This window comes from Gracilinanus agilis, chromosome 2 (assembly GCF_016433145.1).
Source record: "Gracilinanus agilis isolate LMUSP501 chromosome 2, AgileGrace, whole genome shotgun sequence".
Taxonomy (NCBI): domain Eukaryota; kingdom Metazoa; phylum Chordata; class Mammalia; order Didelphimorphia; family Didelphidae; genus Gracilinanus; species Gracilinanus agilis.
In genome coordinates, this window is record NC_058131.1 from 601,071,647 (window position 1) to 601,089,951 (window position 18,305).

Consider the following 18,305-nt stretch of genomic DNA (forward strand, 5'->3'; position numbering starts at 1 on the left):
AACGCTACCCACTTTCAGAGGAAGAACTGCAGGAGAGGAAACATATAAGAAAAACAACTGCTTGAACACATGGGTCGGGGTGGACATGATTGGGGATGTAGACTCAAAACTACCACCAATGCAACTATCAACAATTTGGAAATAGGTCTTGATCAAGGACACATGACAAAACCAGTGGAAATGTGCGTTGGCCATGGGTGGGGGGAGTGCGGGGGGTGAAGGGGAAAGTAGTAGCATGAATCATGTAACCATGTTAAAAATGAATATTAATAAATGTTTAAATTTTTAAAAAAGCAAGGGAAGTACAAATCAAGACACTTTTGTTGATGCAAATACAGGCATTGTACAGTTTAGGAATAGATTTTGTTCTAAAAGTTTATGTGTATTTCTCCTTAAAAAACATGTTTAAAATGGTAGTTAGATCTTTAGGCCAGTCTACAAGCCTCTTTAACTCATAACATAGCTTAAATATAGCATTAATAGTATTATTTCATACACACTTAAAAATCATTTTATAACTGTATGGGAAATTCTGAATTTTAGCTTGAGACATCAGTAACACATCCCAAACATTTGCATAAGCAGTCAGGACTCCCAAGCTAGAAAACAGAGTTGAAATTAAAAACAGAAGATAGTATGAAGTACCATTATGTCAATTCTAGAATCCTCTGAATTAGGGAAAATAAAGGGTAGTTGTTTTCACATAGAAGGAATACAGAGCATGGGTTATAACTTTCCGTGCCACTAAGTCTTTTGCATGGATATTTTTGAAGTGTGGTCTTCTACTAGGGGCTGCAAAGTAATAGATAATATTTCACATATTTCCATATTCTAGATGAGAGTTGTCAAATGTGCTGCCATGGGGGCAGGCACAAGTGACCCACCAGATTAAAAATGTAACTGGTAAATATTTAAAAATAAATAAATAAAAATATGATATAACATGCTGTTGTTCAGTCATGTCCAACTCATCATGACCCTGTGGCTCATACTGTCCTTGGAGTAGGTTTCCATTCCTTCTCTAGGGGATTAAAGCAAACAGAGGTTAAGTAACTTGCCCAGGGTCACATACCCAGTAAATATCTGAGGCCAAATTTGAATTCAAATCTTCCTGACTCCAGAGAGCTGCCTCCTACAGTACAATATAGATAATGTTAATTTTTGGTTTTCTAAGCCAAAATGTGGTTGGAAAATTGAAGGATTCTCTTTCTATTTGAGTTTGACACAACTATTCTAGATAAACTGCCAGAAAGCTGGATTCCTGATAAATTGAGTGAGCTTATATATAATCAAGTATCGTATTTATATACCTAATTAAATAAATGCAAGAAAATGTCTGTAATACCAATTAAATAATAAAGTTTAGAGTGCTAATTAACTATCTTATTAAATTAATGGAATTATAACATTACCCCATATAAACTTTTCAAAAAAGGCAGAAATAAAAGGCAACTGACTATAGATTCTCAGTCACTCAGCACTGATTCCAATGATCTATAATAACAAAACTAAAATATAATGCATTTTATATTTTACAAAGGGGCCTTTATAAAAGGGCTGTTTCCCTGACTTCTTAATGGTTTGGTAGGTTAGTAATAGTTAAATGAGATATTTATAAAAGACTTACTACAGGGTCTGGCACAAGGGAGGTGCTTAATAAATGCTATTCCCTTCCCTTCCTCTTTCTCTTCTTAACAGTTCCAAGTAATTATCTTCTGGGAGAACAGTATATGTTCCATGTTTGAGTGAGTGTTAAAATTTCAGTTCCTGTGGGTCACTTAGCCGTTCTGGGAAAAGCCTTAGAGGATGCTCAAAGAAGAATCAGGAAGAAGGTTCACAGAGCCAGTCAGACATAATCTCTAGTTTCCCTATTTCAATGGATGTCCAATCATACATTTTTTTTTTATTTTAAACCCTTAACTTCTGTGAATTGACTTATAGGTGGAAGATTGGTAAGGGTAGGCAATGGGGGTCAAGTGACTTGCCCAGGGTCACACAGCTGGGAAGTGTCTGAGGCCAGATTTGAACCTAGGACCTCCTGTCTCTAGGCCTGGCTCTCAATCCACTGAGCTACCCAGCTGCCCCAAATCATACATTTTTAATATGAAGTAAAAAAAGAGAACAGGACCCAGCAATATTATATAATTGTCCCAGAGTTCCTTGAATAGCTTTCTCTTTTGTAATCATATTCAATCAAGAATTACTTCTTTTTATGTAATGGTTTATAGTTCTCTCTTCTTTGTTATTAACTGGAGAAGGTAAGAATCATTCCCACTGGAAGAAGGAGGGGTCAAATCTCTAACAATCCTGACTGTTTTATCTTTTTGAGGGGACCTAAGACCTAGTGTAAGTCCCTAAGGAGAGAAGAAGAGTTGTCTTGACTATTTAAAAGCTCAAGGAGTGCTTTATGCCTCACATTTTCAGTGAAATTAAATAAAGCTTGTCCTATAGTCAATGTATTGTTAGCCAGAGTGATTGGTGGGCATTGAAGGCAAGATTTTTATCCTTTTCTATAGAGAATCAGACATGAAGCAAATTCTGACATTCCCAAGGAAACTCATAGATAGAGGCACAAGTCATAAAGAGATTTTAGCGAGAAGCCACAAAGACTGAAAATGGTTTGTGTAAATGTTAAGTTTTAATTCTGGGCTATGAATTATACCCAGAATCAAGTGAACTAGAAGGAAAAATAAAGAAAAGGTGATTAGAAATGATAATAACTTGGAAAGTTTTATGATAGAAGTGGAATTTGAATTGGACTTTGGAAAGCAGGTGGCATTTGTTTAAGTAGAAATAAGAAGAGAGAGCAATCTATAGTAGTAGAGCAGCATGAACAAAGACACAGATCAATTAATCAATAAGCATTTATTAAGCTTCTGACTAAAAGGCAGGCACTGGGGATAGATACAAAGTCAAAAAAAGTAGAAGTCCCTGTTCCCAGAGAGTATAAATTTTATTAGGGTAGATAGCATGAGCATAAACAAGTATATACAAAGTAAATATAATAAAGTTGGGGAAGGTAAAGGGGAAGGGCACTAAGCAGGAGGGAAGAGTGCCATGAAAGACTTCGATAAAAAGTGTAGCTTGACCAGAGTTTTTGAAGGGAACAAGAGATATTTAAAGAGGCAGTAGTGAAGTGAGAATACATTCTGGGCGAGGACAGACAGTGCAATGGCACACGGATCGGAAATGGAGTGTCATACCAGAAAGAGGAAGAAAATTAGTTTGGCTGGAAATGATATAGAATGTACATGGCTTGCATAGAGAATGAGGAGGAACTTGGCCTGATTGGCAAAAAGGTCTGTGTTGGAGAATGATGAATGATAAAGTGAAATGGTTAAAGTTGGGACCAGACTATAGAGGACCCAAAACAGGCTGGATTCAAGAAGTATCAGGAGCAGGGGAATAATATAACTAAAGGGAAACTAGTCTGGCAACAACGTCCAAAGTGATTTAGAGAAGAGAGATGGAAGGGAGATGTTGCATTAATCTAAGAAGAGCATTTAAATTATAGTTAATGTGAGAGAAGAATGAGTAGAAAAACATATCAAAGAAAAAATCAATACAATTTAGCAAATTTGAACATAGGAGACATAGGAAGAATAAAAGTCAAAGATCATTACCTAGGAAAAAGTAGCTGGCAGTTATAGGAATGTTAGGAAGAGAAAGCAGACGGAAGACAGGAGTAGGGAAAGTTTGTCAGCCATGCTAAGTACTGATTCTACCACTGGTTTTTTCAGGACAAGTTATTTCATCTTTTTTTCAATTTCCTTAGCTATAAAAAAAGGACTAGCATTCTTATTTCTCCTTTAAAGGTTGTGAAGAACCACTTGAAATCAAAATAACTGTAAAATTGTTGATGAGTAGAATGTGCTGTGGAAATATGAAATACTATGAAGATCCATGATGCTGTATAAGTTAAAATCATGCATTATTCTTCAGCATGTATTATATTTCTAAAGAAAATAAGTGAAAGTTAGGTGCCCTTGAGGAGAGACACCTATCAATCTATCAATCCTTATGAAGAGTTGAGAAATCCCCTTCCCCAAGCAGCTTTTTATGTACATATACTTTTAATTATCCTAATTAGCATTCTTTTCTAATGTGCCCCCCATTTTTCCGTTTTCCCACTTTTTTCTTATTATGGATACCTAATAGTTCTGACAGTCAGCATTCAAAAGGTTAAAGAGGTTAGACGCTGGTAAATTCCCACAAGAAAAGTCCTAAACTTACAGCTACAATCTTATTTAACCCCCTATCTCAAATGTTTCAGTATGAAAGACCTTGGCCATGTCTAAACTCTGACTCAACTTAGAAATTGCAAACTTAAGGAATGCTGCCATGAGTTCAAGAACATTGGGAAACTTAAGAAGGATAGGCCAACATAAATAAAATATAACATAACACAGACATTGTATCTTACACAGGTAGTGGTGGGCGACTAAAAGAGAACCACTGTGTTAATTTCCTATAAATTCTGAGTTTACTTGTATACCCTTGGGCATTGCTGTTGAGTCAACCAGCAGTACTCCTTTCCTCTCCCCTTCCCTAATAAAGGCTACATTTCTCTGCAAGCATCTTATCCAGTCTCCTGTCTGCTCATCAGTTACTTTAGGGTACAGACCCCCAAGATTCCTCTCCACACAATGGGAAGAGATACTTCAGAAACTATTCATTATAATCCCTAAAGCAAATAAACAAAAGAAAGGTCATAATGGGGGGAGGAGGGCTAAGGGAGCAGGTAACATAGGTAGGAGAAATAGCAAGAGGACTTTTGACACACCAGCCCCAAACTGAAAGACTTAAACCTCCAATATTAGAAGCCAATGGTATCAACGCCTTCCTACTATTTGCACCGAGTCTTTTAGGCAACTAACTATTGTACAAAGTCTCTTTGCCATTCAATAGAGATAAGGCCCCACCAAGTTTTATGAGTACTCATTTTCCTATCTAAGATGAAAATGAAACATATCATCATCTGAACCCAGTTCCACCAGGTACATAAAAACCCAGAGAGCTAGCCATGTTTTTTTCAGGTTCATAAAAGTGTCTTAGGTAAATTGATTTATCTTCTTAAATTGGTTCTATGAGCCTTGCTCCCTATTGCAAACAAAGCAGGAAATTATAATCAGGTAACCAAGGTTTTCTGTATCCTAGGCTATAGGCAAATAAACAACTCATATGCCAGTTTGCTTTAAATATATATAAATATTTTATTTTTTGTTATTCTGAACTTAATAAACACTAAAAAATGTTAGCATTTCACAACTCAAAGAACTGAAGTACTGTATAACAAAGCTATGAATCTCCCCTATATACAGCATGTTTTTTAAGTATACATAATATATTCAACATGCTAATACTAAAATGTCCTACTTGTCTGTTTCCCTCTGAACCTCCTTCTGTTCTACTATGTATACTTAAAAATATTTCACTGATGCTCTCGTTCTTTTTTTCCCTTGCTTCATCATCATAATTCTCTCTTTTATCAACCAGTTTACTTTCCATAAAGCTCAAACCTTTAGCCTCAGAGCACTAGGCAGTAGAACTACCTGTATCTCATTTGATTCTCAGAACAATTCTTTAACATATAACATTATAGATAATATTAATTCCTCTTTACTGATCAGGAAATTAAAACACAGAGATGTTAATTATCTTGACTATGACACATCCATTCAAGTAAGTTTGTGAGATGTGATTCTAACCAAGATAGAATGATAAAAGATTATGACCAAATAAAGGAACTCTGGATTTCATGAAGTGTAATGCTTGTATAGATATATAGATAAGGTGGAATAGGAGAGTGGAATTCATAGGAATTGAGTAGATTGAGGAACTAGGAAACTAGGTTATCTGAGAGAACATCAATATGTATACTTAAAGACCCCTTGCAATGTGGGGAGGAGTTGAGGTTGAGAAAAAGACTGTAAGATACTTCAATGCTTCAACAATCCATGATTTCACTATCATAGGTATTCTTTTCCATTAACTCAAATTATAATCCTTATATGCCACTACTGATGGGTCTTTGGGAGTTGCTGGGTCAAAATAATTCACTATAGTCAACGTGGTGATGCTTTTCCTAAATTACAGAGGATGCTTCTCAGGTGACAAAGTTCATGACTGAATCTATATTTTAATACCTTCCGGTGTGGCAGGACTTTAAACCTTAGAGCAGGCACAATCCAAGTTTAAAGCCTTGCCCCAAATGCCTTAATCTCAATGCATATCTTTCTAAGAAATGTGATTTCAACTATCACCTTTATAAAAATATTCCCAAATATTTTTCTGCTATCTTAACCTATTGCTAAATTCCCAATCAGCATCTCTAATTTGTCCAACTGGAAATCTTACCTTCATCTCAAGTTCAAAATGTCTAGAATCATATGCACCAAAAACTAAGAGTAATACAATCCTAGTTGCAAGGGACCTTCATAGAATCACAGAATTTGAGAGTCAGAAGGGACCTCAGCAGTTATCTAATCCAATCCACACACAAACAACAAACATATACTGTAACATACCCAATAAATAATAAATGGTCAACCAGCCTCTGCTTAAAAACTTTCAAGGAAAGGGGAAATCATAATCTCTCTAAGTTGCTCAATCCACTTTTGGTAGATAGCTCTGTTAGAAAGTCTTTCTTGACACTGAACCCAAACTTGCTTCTTTGCAACTTTCACCATTTATTTTAGGTTCTGCCCTCTGGGGCTACAATGAACAAATCATCTCTCTTATCAATCCCTTAGTATTGCTAGCACCTTGGAGCAGGTCAGGGTGCTGCTGCAGTAGCCTTTCAGTTGTTACCCCTACCACAAGTAGCTACACAGTCCATCCCCTACTCAGTAGTCAGAATGGTCTTCCTAAAGCATTGGTCTGGTCATATCATCCCCCATTCCAATTCCATAAACTCCAGTGGTTCTGTATTACCCCCAAGATCAAAGATAAAATTCTCTATTTGGCTTTTAAAGCTTTTATAATGCGACTCATTCCCCTCCTCTTCTCTTCTTCTCTTCTCTTCTCTTCTCTTCTCTTCTCTTCTCTTCTCTTCCTCTCTCTCTCTCTCTCTCTCTCTCTCACTCACACACACACACACACACACACACACACACACACACACACACACTACTCCCCCACAAACTCAGTCATTTAGTGAGACTGGATTCCTTGTTGTTATTCAAACAAAACGCCCAGTTTCAACTCTGTATGTTTTTACTGGCTATCCCCTATGCCTGGAATGTTCTCCCTCCTCATTTCTGTCTTTCTTGCTTCTCTAGTTTCCTGTAAAGCTCAGTTAAGATTCTACTTTCTGCAAGAGACCTTTCCCAGTGCCCCTTAATATTGTCTTTCTTTTTTAACTATATCCCATTTTCTGCTATCTGTGTCTTATTGGTACATAGTTGTTTGCATGCTCTTTCTCTCCCATTATACTATGAGCTCCTTGAGGGTAAGTCCTCGTTTTACCTTTCTTTGCATTCCCAGCACTTAGCACAGTGCCTGACCACTATTAAGCCCTTAATAAATACTTGTTGACTAATCTTTTCTCCTATTACTCCCCACATGAAGGAGATAAAAAATGAAATTATAAGTGAAATAAGAGTTCTGGTAAGAAGAATCATAAGAGGGGCAGCTGGGTAGTTCAGTGGAGTGAGAGTCAGGCCTAGAGACAGGAGGTCCTAGGTTCAAACCCGGCCTCAGCCACTTCCCAGCTGTGTGACCCTGGGCAAGTCACTTGACCCCCATTGCCCACCCTTACCAATCTTCCACCTATGAGACAATACACCAAAGTACAAGGGTTTAAAAAAAAATTACAAAAAAAAAAAAAAAAAAGAAGAATCATAAGAAGAAAAAAAATAGTTCCAAAGCAGGTAGAAAACCCTACCCAAATAAAAGACTAAAAATCAGTGACTCCAAGAAACAAAAAGAAATAATAGAATGAAATCAAGATACTTAAAAAGTAACTAGCAACCTTTCTAATAAGAGAAAAGAGTAAAACAAGAAGGTCTGGTGTCACCAGACATGAGATAATACTAGAAATGTTAGTTATAACAATTTTAAAAATAAAATTGAGAGAATAAGCACAAAGAAAAAATAAAATTATCAGTTTTTGTAGATGCTATGATAGTTTACATAAGGAGTTAACTAAAAATTGAAACAATATCATTAGCAAAATAGAACATAAAATAAACCCCCTCAAACAATCAAACTTTATTAATAAATCCAAGAAAAAAGAGGCAAAAAGAGAAATTCCACTCAAAATAACTAGAGAATATATAAAATATTTAGGAATCCACCTACCAAGATACACATAGGAACTATATAAATACAACTATGAAACACTTCTTACAGAAGTAAATTGAGAGGTACTAATCTTTCATGGATAGGCCTCCATGTCAATATAATAGTAATTTCAAATTAATATAATACAAATACAATATATATTCTATGGTTAAATAGAATATATATTCTGTAATAGAAAACCAAATTAATTTACTTAGTGTCATTTACTTAGTGTCATAACAATCATCAGCTACCAAAGGATTACTTTACAGAGCTAGAAAAAGACAACAAAATTAATCTGGAGGAACATAATGTCAAAATTCTCAAGGAAAATAATGGAAAAAAAAAAAGTAAGAAGGCAGGAGACCTACCAGTAGTAGGTTTCAAATAACAATCATACAAAACAGTATTAATCAAAACTATTTAGAAGTGGTAAAGAGGAAGAAAACAACTGATAAGTGGGACAACAAAGTGACCAGGTCTGGAGACAGGAGGTCTTGGTTTCAAATTTGGCCTCTGTTACTTCCTAGCTCTGTGACCCAGGCAAGTCACTTAACCCCAATTGGCTAGCCCTTATCATTCTTTTGCCTCAGAACTGATACTTAGTAACAATTCTAAGAGAGAAGGTAAAGGTTTATTTTTATTTTTAAAAAACTTGATAAGTGGAAGAGGTTAAACTATAGTTTATGATATGTAACATAGAGAAAGAAATAGACACAGATATAGTATACAATGAAATAAAAAACTATAAACTACTGGGCAAAGATTTACTATCTGTCAAAAACTGTTGAGAAAACTAGAAAACAATTGGGCAGAAATTATGTTTAGAACAACATTTCACACCATATAGCACAAGTTCCAAATGGATGAATGACTAGTATGTCATCTGAACTATCTGTGATTTTTTCTATTTATTTATCAAGGGATCTAAGTGATCAGTCAATCCCTCAAACCTTTTAAGACACTCAACAAATATATGAGGCTCAGTACCAAATGAACCAAAATCTCTGAAGAGAAAAAAGCTTTTCAAGAAGAAATGAATTGGTTTTACTCTACTTTTCCCCACTAAGGTTCACTTCAATCTTGGTCTTGCGTCATGGTCTCCATCCACTCTTACTTTCATTAGGGAGCAACAGCATCCTAGAACGTTGTTAGTCTCATCTTCCTGTCCATTTCATAGCTTTCTGTGGCAAATGGCTTCTTTCTTTATTTGACTAAGACCCCTTCAGAAATCCAACTCAGGTCTTAAGGTCCAATCCTACACTGGTACTCAGAAGCCATGACCAATGGAGCTCGTGGGCTCAAGCTACCAGAATTACAGATTAATTAGCCTTCAAGTCATCTAAGATAGACCTTCCAGTGATGGAAGAGAAGAAACAATCTCCACAATTTCATAACCTCAAACCAAGGGATTGTGTTGTCTCCCACAAGGTTCTAAAGCTCTCTTTTCATATGAGCAAAAGTGTTTTCCTGATGCACTTCTATTCTGTAGATTTTATAAGAGACAGACTTTTCCTTCTTCATATTCACCATGCACTAGACTTAGAAAAGATGTCACCCATTCACAATTCAGCTGAGGATAATATTCTTGAGGAGGCAGTGATTGGTTTTTTCAAATATCATAGCAAAGCCTGAATCTTTCTAATGTAGGAAGATCTATTCTGTAAAGATACAAAGTTGGTCTGAATAATCTATTAAAGTAGAATAAACCACAGCCAACTATTGATCTATATAACTAGATTACAGGGAGTAAGGGAATAATTAAGTCTAAGTAAACTTTGTTCTGCACATTAATCCAAGGGGGAAAAAAATAGAAGAAATGAGTTTGCATCAATCAGAGAATGGCTAAAAAAATTTCACAAATGTAATGTAATATTATTGAGTCAAGTATAGTGACATATGCCTACAGTTCCTTGGGGAGGATAAAGCTGGTGGACCACTTGAACTCAGGAGCTGCAGTAGGACTAAAACCTATAGTGTATCTGCACTAAATCTGGCACAAATATAGTAAGCCTCCAGGAGCAAAAGGTTACCAAACTGCAAAAGGTACTTGGGGAGGTGATGGGGGAAGCATCAGCCAGCTCAGGTTGAAGATCGGTTTAATGTGTAGGTTGCCAAGAGAAGCAAAAATAAAAAGGCTGAATTGTATACTTCAGAAAATAATCCAAAGAAACTGCCCAAAGAATTAGAAATAGAAACCAACAGACCAATGAAATCAATAGGACACAAACAGAGGAACCCTAAGTTTAATTCACCAACAAATATTAAACAAAGCCAAGGGAAAACTCAATATATACCAGGAAAAAAAAAATCAATCCAAACCATTTGTCTTTTCCTTCTAGAAACTCCAAATGCTTACTTCCTTTTTAAGTAGTCTTACACTTGTTTAAGGTTTAATTGTCCTTGTTAGTCTCTAAATGAAGATACTTGTCTATTATTGAGTGAAATTAGAATTCCAGGAGGATTGCCCTTTTAGTAGGAGGGGTCCATTAGGAGAAAATTTCAGATGCCTTTTGGCACTGGAACACAAAGGAAATTTGCCTGGACCAAGATACCAAGAGCCCTGGAGAAATCTGGTGTACCCTATGTAGAAAGAGACACCTAGAAATTCTATCCTGACCTCAGCCAGACAGTCTTATGAGCTGGGAGAATCATGAAAGAGTTTCACCTAGAAATGATTTGATTTCTCACCTAATTGTATAGGGATGACTTCTAGTCAACCCCCAGATCTCTAAAACATGGGGGTAGAGGCCTCTTGGATCCAATTCTGGTTTTGCTATAGCACTTGGTAATTGAGCTCAGAGTAGAGAGACCTCTCCATAGGAGAGGTGGGGGAGGATCCAGTCCCTATTGGAACCAGTGAACCAGTGTTGCTACACAAGTACCAAGCCAAATTAGCTTCATTTCTCACCTAAAAGATAAAAGGATGATTTCTAGTCAACTCAGTTCCTGTTGGAACAGGTTCATACTCCTAGAGAACACTCTAAAGCAGGGGTCTGCAACCTTTTTGGCTGTGAGAGCCATAAATGCCACATTTTTTTAAATGTAATTTCATGAGAGCCGTACAGTGCTCACAGTGTATGCTTCTGTAACAGTGCCTGAAAAAAAATTTATTTTATGGCTCCTGCAGAAAGAGCCATATCTGGCCCTCAAAAGAGCCAGATATGGCTCAAGAGTCATACGTTGCCGACCCCTGTTCTAAAGGGTCAATCTTTCCTATGAGAAAAGTGGTTTGATTCTCTTTATCTTTTCTTTATTATTTTTGGGTTGGGGAAAGGACTTGAAAGTACCAAGACAAAAATTAACCTATTAGAACTTTAAAACAGTACTGGATTATTAAATTGTTTTACAATGTATTTGGAAGTATGAAAGAATGTTAATTACTAGATTTTTGATTGACAGTAGGAAAGGCAGTCAAAAGGAAATTAACTTCTCTCAAGCACTAAAAGAGCTGTCCAGGATTTGGGATTATGGACTTTGCCAACTACACTCTAGTAGATTTTCTAAGAACTGAAAATATCAAAACTGGGGAGAGAATGTAAAGGTGGGATTAATTGAGTAAATTAATCAAATCACCCCTACCCTATTTAAAGTAAATTATAAGATGCCTTAATGCTTTAGAGAGGAAAGAACAAGTCTCAATGAATCAATCTTAATCCTTAACTCTCCTTTTAATCAGTCAAATACAAGACCTGAGACTAATTAGAAAAGTTCTTGGAAATAGAATAATAATGATGTTGCATAGCAATCATGTTTGGATTGGCTAAGGAAACTTGGTCATACCCCAAGAGCCATTTACAAAATGTCTTACTAGTTTAGAACCAGAGTTATTCATACTGAAGGAGTATTGCATTCCAGTGAAGAATCTCTGGGGGAAATGAGATGGAAAGAGAAGAGGCCCCTAAAGGGTTAACTTTAGTCAGACAAACTAAATTTAAAGCAATAAAATACTTAAATCAGGAATGTGGGTGGCGTTTCTAGTGTCACTCCCCTCCCCTTTTTATCTTCTGTATTTGTAGAGATTAAGTCTGTCTCAGAAATCAAAGATGACTTTGAAGTCCAAGCTAAAAAAAAAATATCTTAGGCAAGATATCTCTTTGACACAGAGTGTAAGGAACAGATCCTGACAAGATGGTGGACTCCTCTCATAAGCCTGTGTAATGGAGCAAAAAGAAAAGAAAATTGAGTTAAGTTTCATGTTCCCAGCTTAAGTTCCTTTTCCCCACATCCATGTCAGAAAGACATGATGAGAACACCTGATAGGTTTGGCCTTTAAGAGACTAACAGGTGAAGTCACTGTACTTTAATTAGTGAAAACCCATGTGAATAATTGGGGTTGTAAATTGCATGAGGATCAGTTGGATCTTCAAACTAGAGAGACCGGCCAATGGAGAATGAGGTGAGGGTACTGATTTGCATTAATAAAAGGGAGCCTACCTACTCTTATTCCTTGTACTTGCTTGCTGGCTATAACACCTGTAAAACTGACTCATGAGTAGCCATTCTCAAGAGAATGAAATAAAAGAGCCTTTGCCACATAATGCTTCATTCAAAATTCTTTTGAGTAAGTAGTTATTCCTCTCAAAGAGGGTTGTGATTTCTGACTTAACTCCTTGCATTATTTGTTGCCCAATAACAATCCTTTCTAATGACACATGATTAAAATAGAGTAAACTATCTAATGAGCCATAAAAAGAACTTATGATATCAGCAGTATTCTTTATGGAGCCTATGTGAAGATAAGCACTGTAAGGAAGAACCACAACAGCTATTTTGTGGCTATTTATTCCTCTTTCAAAAACAAGTCTTACAGTATGTCAATGTATTTAAATTGCTTTATTACTTTGTGAGAATTCTTTAAAAATGTTCAAAAAATTACATTAGAATGAATAAAACGAGTAAGCACAGGGGAAAGGAATCATTATGCCCTGTGAACATTCTTCAAACCATTTATTCTTGACTTTGTCTCTTCAGTAATGCAAAAGAGAAGCAGATTCTCATTTTAGATCTCCTTGTAAGACATATGATAGAACAGAAGCTTCAACAATGGTCTTATTTAGCATACAATAAAAATACATATACTGGTAGCCCTTTGAGTCTTCCAGAATCATTTCCCATGATGAAAAAGTAGAGTGACTGACTGAAAGCTTCCACAAAAGCTTTGAAAGCTGGTAAAATTGTTCAAGAGTCCAAAGCAAAGCAAAACAAGAGGGAGCTAGAAGCCAGGATTTTTTGCAAATGTTCTAGACCCGTGATGGTAAACCTATGGCACACATGCCAAAGATGGCACACGGAGACCTCTCTGTGGGCATGTGCACTGTCACCTGCCAGAGTAAGTTACTAGAAAGGCAGAAGGACTCAGACAGAGCTGCTCCCCTCCCCGTCTCCACCGTGCCTACCCACTCTTCTGCCCAGAAGCCCAATAGAAGTGCTTACTCCCTCTCCTGAGCAGAACTCCTGGGCCACTCCCTCCTTTCTCCTGCCACTGTCTGGAATAAGGGAAGGGGGGAAGAAGGAACGAACTGGGGACAAGGGGGCAGCATGAAGTATCTAAAAGGTTCTAAAAGGTTTGCCATCACTGTTAGACTCTCTTCTTTTTTTTATGTAATATGTATTTATTAGAGTATCATAAATACAATATATTTCAGGGAAAATATACATGAATAATGCCATATATATTTATACTCACATAGGTATGTTTTTCTATATAATTAATGCATTATATATCTTGAAGGAGGAAATTTAATGAAGCAGTTCTTCATTTGTTTTAGCTTAAGAATTCCTTTAATTTGATACCTTGTAACTGTGTGATTTGTAGTAAGAATATAATCCTTGGCAAGAGTCCAAGTATGTAAACTGACTAAGAATGCAGTCCCAGTAACATGAGTTATAGTATTAAATATAATCCTAAACATATGTGTTACTATATTAATCATAAGTGAGTTACTATGTTAATTCTAAGTATATGAATCTATTTTAAAATATACTTTATATTAAACTAATTCATAAGATGATAGAGGCCAGAAGGTCACACAAAGGTCATGAAGGGCAAGGGGCCTCTGAGGGCTTCTGGGATTTGAGGATGTTGGAGATTTCTGAGAAATGGAAGTTGAAATGTACTATGTCAAGATTGATCAGAAAAGAAGCCCATGTCAAAAGGTTCTGACCTTTCCATGACCTACAATTTCCTATTACTTACAAGTGACTTTTGGGAGTGAATCTTTCTCACCTCCATCCCCACTTTGTAAGTTCCTCTTTTTGCCTTTAAAAACCTGTAAATTAAGACTCTCTTCTGAACTAAAGAAACCTGCACATTTCATGAGGCTCAAGAACAAAGCCATGTAAGAATACCTAGTTTCATTCTGCAGTTCTTCACTAAGTTTAATGACAAGCCAACACAATATTACTGAGACAAAGGAACTTAATAAGAAGTGAAAGAAAATTTCTCCAAAACAATACTATCAATGATATCCTAAGAAATCTAATCTTAACACACAAAAAGTCTTTTATTAGACTAACATACCTCAAAGACATAATTCCAATAGGAACAATGGACCCTACTGATGGCTTTTACTAAAAGGAACATCACAAAACATGAGTATTCTTATGTAAGCAAGTGTACAAAAGACAAGACCATTCATGAGATAGCAGTGTACAGATATTTGCCTGGGTAAGATAAATGAGGGTCAAAGTTACATGCTATCTTCTAGGTTCCACCACTGAATATTTTATTATATCAGGTAGCCTGACAACAGTGAAATCATGTCCTATAGTTGGGGCTGTAAGATGAATCCAAGAACAAATGCTCTGGCCTACCCCTACCTTCCTCCCTTTCAAGTCTGGTCTTAGCCATCTATTCCTTATTGGATAACTTTGAATTATCCCATCATCACTCCAGAAACTACTCTCTCCATCACAAATTCATACTTTGAAAACTATAGCAAAAGTCCTTGTGGTTATTATAAGCTTTAATTTGCCCCTGCCCAAAGCATAGAATAACATTTTGTAATCTGCATAAATCTCACTCTGAGTTCACTGAATGTCCAATTGTCTCTGCACAGATGAATAAAGGCTACATAGAGTTTAAAAACAAAACACAAACTAAATATTAAAGGCAGCTCTGGAAACATGCCTAAAGCAGAAGATAGAGAAAAGAAAAAGAATGGGTAGAGAGAGTAGAAATAGCCTGGTGCCCCTAACTTATTAGGAAACTTGTTCTGGGACAGGATGTACCTTATCCATGTGGAAGATCAAGTCCAACTCACAGACATTTTCAAAACACTTGTCCAATGTCTCCACAAAAACCTGGAGAAAGAAGAGAAATCAAATTGGAAGAAGAACAAGTTCATGTTTCCCTGAATATAAACTTATTGGAGAGTGGGGCAGCCATAAGCTTACCCCTTCCTCTCCAAGGACTTTCAGCAAATGATCTTATGCACTAGGCCTTTTTTAAAAGTGTTCATTGATTTGCACCCCAGTACAAAGAATACAAAAAACTTCAGGGAAGGGGTGAGGAATTCTGTATTTTAATATGGACACATTATTTATAAAGACATGTGAAATACCTTCTCCTTTCACAGGGTACCTGAAAGATTTTACTCAATTCTCTTTACTCAATCATCAATTCCTCAATCTAAGCTTTTGTGTGCCAGCCTCTTAAAATTTTACCCAGAAGGCTGTCCATAAGGACTTGACTAGGAGCACCACCTGGTGGTCATCTGACAATTCTGTCTCAGGTATCAAGTCATCAAAAGAACATAACTAGACCAGTAGGTGACAGCCATCCAGGGCAAACCATCTGTAGAGCTTGCCACAGTGCCTCTGCAGAACCCAAGAGACAAAGGAGACATATAGTAATGGGGGGGGGAGGGGGGGCAGCTGGGTAGCTCAGTGGATTGAGAGCCAGGCCTAGGGATGGGAGGTCCTGGGTTCAAATCTGGCCTCAGGCACTTCCCAGCTGTGTGACCATGGGCAAGTCACTTGACCCCCATTGCCTACCCTTACCACTCTTCTGCCTTGGAGCCAATACACAGTATTGGCTCCAAGACAGAAGGTAAGGGTTTAAAAAAAAAAAATAGTGTGGGGCAGGCAGCTCACACAATTACTCACCATCAGCTAAGGCGTGGAGCCATTTTACTCCTCACCCTACAATCTCAGGATCACAGATCTGAAACTGGAAGGGAGCTCGGAGGCCATCTAGCCCAACCCAAATGAGGATATTAAGGACCCAGAAAGTTAAGTAAATGCATATTCTGTTTCTTCACAAGTCCACCAGACATACCTGAATGAGATCCAAAATCCCCAGTTCACTTTCTGAAGAATCCACACAAAACACAAAATACAAAGTGGCATAGTGTCGATAAATCAATTTGTAGTCTGAACCGCCAATCAAACTGCAAGAACAGGAAACAACCCCAGAGACAGCTGAAATACTGAGCTAGAGTAGTGCTTTCCACTACACCACGCTGTCCTAAAAATTCACAGCATGATTTACTAGATTAATCCACATTTGAATTAGGCAAGTGACATGTAGCCCTTACTTACAGCAAGAAAGGGGACACATAATAGAACTGAATTTACAAGCACAAATCAGCCCTGAGAGGGGCAGAGGTCAGGTAAAAAAATTAAACAGGGCCTCTTCAAGAAAACCTTTGCCAAGGATAAAGCCAAGGAGTCTCCTGGACCCAGCCGGACACTTAAAGAGCACCAGCCTGAAGTCATCACAGGAACTGTCAGCTGGCCAGACCTTGAAATAAGCAAAGATAAAGTAAGCTGCTGGCTTACCTTCCCCCCTCTAGGAAATTACAGATGTTGTCATCCCGCTTGAGGACAAGGTGGAAAGTCTCCCTGACGATCTGCTGTTGAATCTCTTCTGACTACAGGAAGAAAAAAAAAGTCAGATAAATCCATACACTCGTTTGAGGTCCAAGGGGGCTATAGATATGAGGAAAGTGAAGCACAACCAAATATAGAAGGCACACCACTCTATTATTCCACACACTGGAAATGAGAAGAGTAAAACCCACAGATTTGACAATCTAGTCTTCCCTATACACCCTCTTTACTATGTTTTTTCTCCTTCCCTTCTAATATTACCAGGGATGCACAAGACTTGCCCTAGACCAGTTCTCATACTTTTTGTTATCAAGACCCATTTACAATCTTAAAAACTGAGGGTCCCAAAGAACTTTTGCTTATGTGAGTTATATCTGTTGGTATTTATCCTTTTTAGATATTAGAGCTAACAAATGTTTTTATATTTCATTATTACCTCACTTACAAGAATGATAAATCCATTACATGCCAACATCAATAACATGTTTTTATCAAAAATAACTATTTTCCCAAACAAAAAAAATTGGTGAGAAAAGCAGCATTATTTGATGAATTTTTGAAAATCTTTTTAATGTGAGAAAAGCCAGCTGGACTTTCATATGAATGTTTCTGTATTCAGTCTGCTGGAAAATGTTGTTTTGTTTGATGTATATAAAGAAAATCTGGCTTCACACAAATATGTAGTTGGAAAAGGGAAAAATACTTTAATAAACGAATAATGTATTGTTGACATTGTTTTGAAAATAGTATAGACCTTGAGGGCTCTTTTAAAGGGTCTTGGGGAACTCCAAGAGCCTGGCAATCACACTTTGAGAGCTGCTGCCCTAAGACACAATGTAGGTTAATGGTCAACTACCATTAAGTGGTTGATGATTTCCATCTCTAGCATCACCATGATGAAAATAAACACTTTCAGGAATGCAATGAGAGACACTGATCTTGCAGCACAACTAATCCCAACTCCTCTTGATTAATTTTTTTTGAGACTTTGAATAGTACTTTACTGAACATAATTATAATAGTACTTCATAGTAAGTCTTGTCCAGGTCACATAACAGCAGCAAGTAAAAGTTTCAAATTAAATCCTAACAAAGTTACTCTGCCCTGACCATCACATGAGTAATTTTGTCTTGTGGGTAAGTTTAAGCTTTATGCTCTCTTTCAGAACAATGTGTACTCCTAGATAA

The 18,305-nt window shown here is 36.9% G+C and overlaps 1 protein-coding gene across 1 annotated transcript in view; it reads right to left on the reverse strand.

Annotated features, from left to right (window-relative positions):
* Positions 1–18,013, reverse strand: part of LOC123234212 (AP-3 complex subunit sigma-2) — a 36,567-nt gene extending 18,554 nt beyond the window's left edge. Inside the window, exons 1-4 of the mRNA XM_044660144.1 lie at positions 17,975–18,013; positions 17,068–17,159; positions 16,565–16,676; positions 15,517–15,588 (exon numbers count right to left, since the gene is read on the reverse strand). Of these exons, the coding sequence (XP_044516079.1) occupies positions 15,517–15,588; positions 16,565–16,676; positions 17,068–17,159; positions 17,975–18,013 (315 nt within the window). The remainder of the gene's footprint in view (positions 1–15,516; positions 15,589–16,564; positions 16,677–17,067; positions 17,160–17,974) is intronic.
* Between the last annotated feature and the right edge of the window lie 292 nt (positions 18,014–18,305).